The sequence below is a fragment of the Charadrius vociferus genome, unplaced genomic scaffold, assembly GCF_000708025.1.
Source record: "Charadrius vociferus isolate BGI_N301 unplaced genomic scaffold, ASM70802v2 scaffold234, whole genome shotgun sequence".
Taxonomy (NCBI): domain Eukaryota; kingdom Metazoa; phylum Chordata; class Aves; order Charadriiformes; family Charadriidae; genus Charadrius; species Charadrius vociferus.
Window position 1 is genome coordinate 869,008 of NW_009648148.1, and position 9,758 is coordinate 878,765.

The window sequence follows — 9,758 nt, forward strand, 5'->3', positions numbered from 1 at the left end:
TTTTATCCTCAAAAACACATAAAAATGAAAACACCAATCCAATGTCTGTACATTAGAGATATTATCTGAGTCACCAATGAAATACTCTAAGGCAAAATAAGGCAATATTAATGCAATGGAGTATAAATATAAATTATATTCTGTGGATGAGGCAGAAGCCATAAGCTGCTCCAGAGAAGCAATAGAGGGATACCTGGTCATCTGAACGCAGCAGTTAAGAAAGATCACTATGTAAACCTAATGTCCTAGTGGCATTATTGAGATAATTTTTTAAAAGGTACAATGCAACTCAGGAACATGTTTGTTACTCAACAAACTCCATCAAAACCAGTTAGATTACATAAAAGAAATCCATTTGTTTTAAGAAGTTATATATATATATTTTTTTTTTACAGACATTAGGTGAAAAATACATTTTATGGACAAAAATTTTAAGAAGCAAGACAGTAAAAATAATAATCACAGAACTAATCTGAACAAAGCCAAACAGGTAACAGTTCAGATGCAGCAGACTTAGAGAAAGCAATGCAACTCAAAACTAACCCTTGATCAGCTTGGGTTCTAGTGCCACCTGCTGAAATAACAGTATTTTTCCCCTTTGCAACCATAGCTAATATGCAATTTAAATTAATCCACTGCATTAGAGGGCAATACATGAAGAAAGGTCACAAAGAAGATGTGGTGCTTGAGTAATCTAAGTGCACATCCAGACTGCCATACAACGAACGTAGTAAATTAAGAACCTTCTCTTGAATGGTGTCAACCTGCTCTGAAGGGCAATAGTCATCCAAACTTGATCTGTAACAAGGAATTGAAAAAAGCATGAGAGAGTACAGATATCACCACCATCACCACATTTTGTATTCTTGTAATGCTTTGTGTCTAGGCTGAAGCTACTTTCAAACCGTGATGAGTTCTGCCTCCCAGTATCCCTTCAAAGTGTAGCACTGTGCTTCTCCTCACTAATTAAAACAGTAACAGTTTGCCTGAAGTTGAATAGAAAGTCTTGAGCAGATTAGGAATGTGACCTATTCATCCTTCCAATTCTACTCTCTTCCTGACTCTGACACAGAACATGTTGGCAGTCAAAGTTCGAGCAAGAGGACTAGTAGAAAGTCAAGACTGAAAAATTCAAATGCTACTAGTTAAGTATGTAGGAAAACTTGAAAAAGAAATCTTCAAAAACCCTGGGGTATAACATAGTTTACAGTATCTATTAATGAACTGCAAACAGATACTAGTAAAAAAGCAGATCTGACACTTCCTGGATTTCACATCTGTCAAGATCTACAAAAATGATTCTGTATTTTCTCTGCAACAGTGGATGATAACCCTGCAGCTGGCACAGGAAATACAGCTTTCTTTTATTGTAGGTATTAGCCAAACTATTTCTTGCTGACAAAAACAATTTCATGTCATCTGCTATTGTTGTCGGTCCTTTAAGGGCACACTTAGTATTTTTCAAGTGATTAAATTACAACAATTTGTCAACAGATACACTGTGGTCTTCAAATTAAGTTTTCCCAGGACAGAACCCTGGCTCTCCCTGGTTCCTGGCCTCAAACTCCACCCTGTTCTCCCAAATAAGACCCTTACAGTCCTGGAAGCATAACTTTTACCCCATACAAAGATTTACTAGAGCTTTCTAGAATATAAATCCCTTTCAGCGTATGAGATGAAAACCCCTTCTATCGGAAGTTCCACTGAAAACAGAAATCCTATCTGTGGTACAATGAACCCTAGAACAGGAGAGTAAGGAAGTTGTGATTTCAGCCCATGCAGGCTCGTCCAAGCCAGCTCTGCTCTAACCAGCACAAGTAATAAAAGTAGTGGAGACATATGAAACTCAGGGACAGCTATCAATCTCAACACACACCAGGACTCATGACAGGTTTTATATAGCCTGTGCTGAAGCTCGTTAAGTCATCACGTTTTCACTGCTTTTGAAACCCGTACTAGCTACTCTAAAGCCCAGTAAAACTGGCCATCAGGACAGAACATTCCCTTAGATACTGTCCACTGCCTTATAAGCAACATTTTCGAATGTCAATTTTCACTACACTGTAAGGCTTCCACTTTAAGACAGAACTTAAGATGTGCCAACCAGTGCTATATTGATAGAATAATTTAGCTTTGTAATAAGCAGTCTGAGCGTTTTGAAGTAAAAGTATTTACATAGTCTTACCGAGCAACTGTTACAAGTGTGGGCTTAGGCATATCTTTTAGTAGAACTTTAATGGATTGTATGAGGCCTTCGATCTCCTTTTCAGTGCTAACATGGTGGGGAAGCTCCACATAATCACAGGTCAGACCAGCCTGATGGACCTACATGTAAATTAAACAGAGATTTCAGTTCTGTTGATGAATTATTGATATAGCTTATCTGTGTGAAAAGTCTCTAAGATACTATCTCTATCCCAGTACGTAACTTAAACCTCTTCAGGCTCGAGGACTAGGTTTTCACAACTTGTTCTTTAAACAAAAAAGAATAAAATTCTGGAGGTTGTATGGATTGTTTCATTATCTCCAGTATACTGTACCTCTCCTATGAATTGAAAGTATGATACAGCCCTTGAAAATGACAGGTCTCATCTTTTACAAACAGGTATCTTATGTAAAGTTTTACAAAGTATATCAACAGACCCTGGTGAAATGAAACCTTCCTTCACAGGAAGCAGCCTGAGACATCACAGTCCTGAAAGACCACGCTAATTTTGCCTAAATATAGACAAATAGAGTAGAATTTTAGAAGCTTGAAAAAGAAAAGCTGGCCTAAGTAATAAGACATAATAAAAAAGGGAAAAATACCAACATCTCAAAAGTCCTGAATCAAGGTGCAAGTCTGAAATCAAGCATGATCTTTCTCCTTCTTGTTGAAGCCATGCTTTTGAAATCTGTCTACTTTCTGCTTTTTTACCTAGTCACCTACCATTTCATAGTCTGGGCTTTCCATCCTGGTTTTCAAACTGTGAACTAGTTGAACAAGCGGCTTCATTCTGGAGTTAAAACAAAACCAAAACTTGTTACATAAACAGTTACAAACACATATATTTATCTTAAGTGGTGAAAAAAACCCTAACCAACCCCCAAAAAAAGAAAAAACAAGCAAGAGAGAGAAAAAAGAATAAAGTAGAAGTTGTCATGGCCTAGGATTCGAAAATGAAATTTGCCCCTCTGTGTCATCTCACACCTGAGAAAAACAAAAATTGTCAGTACCATTGTACTGTTTCACCAGGTCTTTCTTAGCAAGACCCTATACTCGTACCTGCCTCTGGCAAGACATCTTTGCACTTCTTTTAGAGCAGACCTGGAGAGGAACTGTTGTAGCTCAAAGCTGTATGAACTTGATAGGAAATGCTTGTGGTCACTGTTACACAGACTGTTACACAGGCCTGACAGCAACTGCTGCATCTGATGGGGAAAATGAGTGATATTTCTATCAAGGGAAAGCTCAGACTTTTGCTGTTCCTTTACAGCTGAAAACATTTAGTTTAAAAGCATAGTGGATGCTGCTGAGATGTTTTGTGGACACTGTTGCTCAGGTATAGCCTTTCATTCACTTCCATTTACTTCCATTTTTCCACAGAAAGCAGAGCCTTTGGGACCACCAAATAAGTTCTTCTCCATATCCTCTGTAGTTTGTTGCTTTTTTGAGAGTTCTGCTTCACACAGATCACTAAATTTTTAGTGACCAAATCTGCCTCGCTGCACAGGCAACACAATTTGCATGAAGCTATACAAGTCTGATCTTGGAAGGCTTACCATGGCACTGAAGACAGCAGACTGCCTTTTCTTTTCTTTTGTCTGATTCTTTCTCCTCTAGAACTAAAGGAAAAATGGTAGCCTTGCATAGATCCTATCCAGCTTCTTTCATTTTGTGTCAGCAAAGTGCTGGGCTAATCAGTTCCCAACCTACTGTTTGCATTTTAAGCCATTTGGAAATCTCCTACCCAGGATACGAAGCCCACTTCTGTAGGGTCTCTTCATCATCATTGTCACACAAATCTGCAAACGCTGCTTCCAGATCTTCCAGCTGATGAACACGGTTTTCAACACAATCCAGCAAGCCCTCCTTTAAATAAGCACATATAAAAGTACGTTAGGAAAAAAAGAGATAAGAATGTCGTGGCTTACTCTACGATTTAAATTCTGAAATGACTGTTCTACTGGTGTTGGGGAATCAGAAACAACTGATTCATTACGACAAAATATCTTTTCAAGAGGATCAGAATGAACGCCTGCAGAAGCTGTTACACCTTCAGAATAAATCACCTCTCTTTGCTCTGTCTTTCCTACAAAAAAAGCCACATCTACATGCTGGTAGAATACACTGGGGAGAGCAAAGAAACTGTACATGACTAATTGTTGGATTACTTTCTATAGCACTGAAATGTTCAGATGAGTACAAGCTTTACATTTTTATAATGAACAGATAATTTAATTTTGTAAGTTTTTATAAAAATGATATTATTAAATAAAATGAATTTTCAGAAAAAAAACCCAAAATGGGCTATTTGATGCTTTGAGGTTGTTTCAACCCTGCGTGCCTGAAAAAACATGGAATTAATTTAAAATGTCAGTTATTGCTCTGATCCTGCATAGGTTTATGCCCTTAAAAAGTTCAGAACACCTAAAGAGGCAATCTTCTTGGAGTGATGCTACATACATAAATACAGTTGTGCATGCAAACATTTGCAGAGAGAGATCCTACATAACATATAAAATAAAAAGTAATGCTTGGTATTAAAAATGCTCTGAGCAGTGGTGTGTGAAGGAAAATTATTAAAAGGCACACTGGAATAGATGGGTAACAACTAAGAACGTAACAATTCCTTCTTAGGGTTCTGCTGGCTGTATCATATAACAGATGCTGCTGCTTCTCGCCAATGATGCCAAGTTTGGGCTAATTTTTAAGAGGAGCTGAGGATATCCACCAGTCATGAAGTACAGCTTTATGATCTTATCCTGGAGTACAAGTAAGATACTTTTCCAAACAGCACCAGTAACTAACCTTAAAGACACGTCCAATCCCCCTCTATACAACTTAAAAAAACAAAACCAAACAACCCCCCCCACCCCCAAACAACATGCTGTTACCTTGTAGTATGATAGAAATGTACATCTAACTGTACTCTGGAACTACAAAAACAAATTTTGAGAGACTAGATTTCTAGGATATTTTCTGAAACTTCAAAAAAACACTAAGTTCACTAGGTTTCCACCTTCAAATCCCTTAAATTGACAGTCTCACTATAAACCAAACCATGAATCTGGTCTTGCCTTGTTCAGTTCTACACTTATCCATTACTTACTTTCTGCTAACCATTTCAGCTGCCTCCTATAAACTTGTTGGCTTTTGTAAATAACTTATGCCCTGAAATCATATTGGGAACTTAAACCAGAAGCGTTTACCCCCTTTCACATTTAACTACCTTTTAAATAGGTAACAGTTTTTATTGCTGATTGACTAGGAAACATGAAAATCAATTGGACAATCTTCTACACATCTCCATTTCTTTAGACACACATATTAATTAGGATTCATTAATCTGTGATAATTGTATGTGTTGAATCTCTCTGTAATAGTGTTCAGATGAGATTATGAAAGCAAAGACAAGATCTTGTTTAGAAATTACTTGGTGTAATGACCATTAAAGTGGATGTCTCCGTGGTTTGGGCTTAGGGCTGAATGCCTATTTTGGCAGCTACAGCAGGCTTACACTTCCATAATTCAGAAGCACACAATGCATACAGTGAAAAGTACATTACAGTAGTGTAATACTGGCCTTTCCACATCTAAATAAATAGGTGAAATACCAGTTAGGCATTGAGCTCTGACTAACAAGGAAGAGCAACTACAACACGGAAGGGGAGAGCCTGGAGTGAAGAAAAAAAATAAAACCACACCAAAATAAACCTCAAAGCAAAACAAAAAAAAAAATTCAAAGCCCTGTTGAGCAATACAAAGAACAAGATTGTAGATGACTTACTATGTTTCCATTTCTTCCTTGTCAATTACCACTTGTTTACAGAAATTCATTTTCAAACTCATGCTAAATATTTATGCAGTTCACATGTTTAACCAAAACATTTAATAGGAAAGAACTTCTAAGATGCTGCTGATTAGCATTCAGCATGCTGCATAGCTTAATTGGAGACCACTTCATTAAGCAACTTTCTCAGGTTCCTTCCTTGTTGTAACTCATTTTTATCGGTTAAATCAAAAGAATCATTCCCTCATGCATCCCACAAGGTAACACCATACCTCTGTTGCATTTCTATGAGGCTTCTTGAAATTGTACAACTCTTGCAAAAGCTCATACTCTGTCTTTGAAAAAGAAAAAGAAACAAAAAATTAGGCTCTTGAAATGAGAAACAAAATCCTCAAAGCCTTCCTTCTTCAAAAAAAGAATCTGATTACTAAGATCACTCCTCTACTCTAGTACTGCAGACAACTTTCTATAAATGCAGGCAAGGAAGAGGCTGTGAGGCTTGAGAAAGTAATACTTCACAGCCTCAGCTGAACATTTTGCAATTGCTTAACTTTAAACCTGACTTCAAAAACACAGCTTTAAAAACTAAACATTTACAGTCTGTTAGTTAAAAGAGTCTCTGAAATTAAATAAACATTTTGCTGAACTATGGTCCCAACGAGATGCTGAGTAAAACTGAGACAGCAGATTTAGGCAGACAAAACCAACAGGAGAGTATGCTTGTAAACGAAAACCGGACAGGTAAAGTCTTCAGGCTGGCTGGCCAAATTCACAAGTGAACTATTACAGAGGGGCTTGTCAGCCCTACTCCTTGATAATATTCAGGTTTAATTAAACAAGGATAAACAGATCTCATTCTTTATTTGACAGCATTCAAAAGGTGATTGCTCATGAATTTTTCAGGAGTAGAGGGTGAAGAAAATACAAAGCAACTTTAGGGCAATATTTTCAATTTTAGACTTTTTTGGTGGGAAGACAATACTCTTCCCTATTGGTGAACCATATTTGCTTTTTAGCTTTTCCTTATATTCTTACATTTCAAGTGTTAACTTTGAATGGAATTATCGTAATTTACAATAAGGGGAACCTAGTTAAGAAATATTAACTTCAAATGAAATCATCATATCAAAAAAGGTGCACTGGATGCTCTGCATAAGTCCGCTTCCAAAAGCTGTTCCTAGAACTGAGAACTTACCCCAGCACAAAACCAAAAAAAGCACAAAAAACAAAACAACACCCCCCCCAATAAAAAACCAACCAACCAAAACAAAAAAACGCTCTGCACAAGTCCACTTCCGAAAGCTGTTCCTAGAACTGAGAACTTATCCCAGCACAAAACCAAAAAAAAGCACAAGAAACAAAACACCCCCCCCCCCCAATAAAAAACCAACCAACCAAAACAAAAAAAAACCCAAACCTCCTCCATTATTTTATTCAGAATGTATTTTACCTAAGAGAGGTATTAAATTTTATTCTCATATGGCAAGACCCCCACGGTGCCTCCCCTTTGTTGTATGCTTCTCTCTGTGACTCAGAGCAACTGGCAATGCACACTGTCTGAAGATACTCTGCGATCCTAAATACTGAACGTCAGAAGCTCACAGAGGTCAGGGATGCTATATTCACTTCTTTACGGTGTACAAGGAAGCAGTAGTCTAGCTGAAACTCAAGGATGTCAGATGTTCTCCAGCATAAGCTGAGGTTAAAACAGTGTTAAAGAGAGATTTAAATGCTAAAAACAGTCAACATATTGCAGAAGAATTTGTAAACCTAAATACCACGCCAAATTTTCAGGGCAGATTAGTTGGTTCCTAAAAATCATGTTCACGTCAAGAAAAGCTGCTAACTGTTTTGCACTTTTGAGGATCTACATATTTATGACTCTGTACAGGTGAGCCAACTTTGCTGTGCAGGCAAGTTATAAATGGAATACAAGGCAGAGTCTTAAGCTCAGATCCATGGCATCAGAGACAACAGCTGCTTGCTCACCCTTATACTCAGCAGTCGAGACAAAGGAAATGAAAGTAACAGCCTCTCATCAGGACAAGTTACCACTCTTCAGGGTTAAAAAATGATACAATCTGTCATCCGTCCCTGATGAATCTTGCTATGGGTATTTGGAATGCTACCTTTAGAAACTCAAGCATAGCTTTTATTGACCAAGCAACAAGCAGAACTGAGCCATACATCCTTGAGCTGAAACCAAGACAGAATGGTACGAGGCCTCTCCATTGTCACGCTTACCTGTGTGTACATTTCTTTGAAGGGATTTTTAACTGAAAAAAAATCTAAGTCAATGTCTAACACATATGCATCCCCTTTCTGCAGTACTTGGCAGACGTCTTTAACAACTTCCCTTATTGAGTATTCACTGAGAGAGCTTGAAGCTGAGCACCCTGATAATGTTTCTGCCTTGTTTGGGGCACTTGCATTTTGTACTTCCTTTTTCTTCAGACTTGGGGTGCTGTGATCAACTTCACCAGGAGCCACTGATGAAGAGGCGAAAGCGGTGCTTGCTGTGTCATCTGTATTTAGCTTCAGTCTCTTAGCAGATGCTACTTCACCATTTTCTTCCTGGCTGTTTGACGCTTCAGTAGGATTGATGAGAATGACATGTAAATTTAAAGGCTTCTGGTTTTCTAGCTGATCAGCAGGGACATAAAGACCATCACTTAAAAAGTAATGATCTGTACCTGTAACCCTACAATTGACAATAACTCATGGTTAATATACATCTTTGCAAAGAGCTTAGGAAAAAGAGTGTACTAAGGGATTCTAGGAAAAATGAATAGGTGACTGATGGGTAACAAAAGCAATAAAACTGTGTACACAAAATTATTTATTTTAATCTGCAGGTTTTAAATTGAACTTTTTAATACTTCTTTATTGCTGAATCAATATATTAAAATTCACTCTATTTTTTATGATAGCCCTACAAGGTTTTTAATGGATAAGAAAAAGATTGTACATTATGTGCTACTAAGATTAATTTGTCATTGAATTGCATTTTGAAGACAATATTCAGAATTTAACAAGATATTGTCAATATTGAGGCATATAAGACTGCAAAGCTATGGATATTTTTTCTTGGATTTCCTACTTTTTAAGGAAAATTCTGTTAGCTGTGTTTGAGAATTTCCCTGAAACACATGGATATTGATTTAGTAAACGTAAAATATTATGAATTAATAGGTAGCATTTAACTTTTCTTTATCACCGATATAGATTCCCTGTTCTAACTGGGGGAGTGCAGGTAGCTTGAGGATGAATAGCTACACATCAATGGAAACCACTTAATTAAAAACAAACAAACAAACTAAAACCAACGCTAAAAACTCTGCTTACAGTGAAAATTTAAAGTATATTATTCTGAAGCCATATTTCAGTACATTAAACGTTAAGCATCATAAATTCAGATTAAAAAACAAGTTAAGAAGTGAGAATTTCTGCTCACTTGTGTTAATGCCTTATTTGATTGCAGGGTATCATCATCAGTCAACCACAAAGACAAATAATTTCATGAGCAGCAGAAATTTGAAGCTTCGTTCCCCCGTGTCTTGTGGCTGGATCATCCTAAGCCTGCTAAGGTGAGAGCCTGGATCACAACTTCATCTTCTTAATGGGGCATTCACAAGGCCTCTTCTCAGAAATTCTCCAGGGTTCAACAATAGCTCATGCTACAGCCTTTTCCTTAGTGGGACGCTAACATAGGTATCTATTGCCTATCCAGCCACCTGTAGTCAAGAACACTTCTAGGAAGTTCGT

At 37.4% G+C, this 9,758-nt stretch overlaps 1 protein-coding gene across 1 annotated transcript in view; it reads right to left on the reverse strand.

The window, feature by feature from the left end:
- Nucleotides 1-428: 428 nt before the first annotated feature.
- Nucleotides 429-9,758, reverse strand: part of LOC104285488 (chromosome unknown open reading frame, human C5orf22) — a gene marked incomplete at its 5' end in the record, with an annotated part of 15,199 nt that continues 5,869 nt past the window's right edge. The window contains 6 exons of the mRNA XM_009883951.1: nucleotides 429-798; nucleotides 2,186-2,325; nucleotides 2,930-2,996; nucleotides 3,951-4,072; nucleotides 6,266-6,328; nucleotides 8,238-8,694. Of these exons, the coding sequence (XP_009882253.1) occupies nucleotides 666-798; nucleotides 2,186-2,325; nucleotides 2,930-2,996; nucleotides 3,951-4,072; nucleotides 6,266-6,328; nucleotides 8,238-8,694 (982 nt within the window). The remainder of the gene's footprint in view (nucleotides 799-2,185; nucleotides 2,326-2,929; nucleotides 2,997-3,950; nucleotides 4,073-6,265; nucleotides 6,329-8,237; nucleotides 8,695-9,758) is intronic.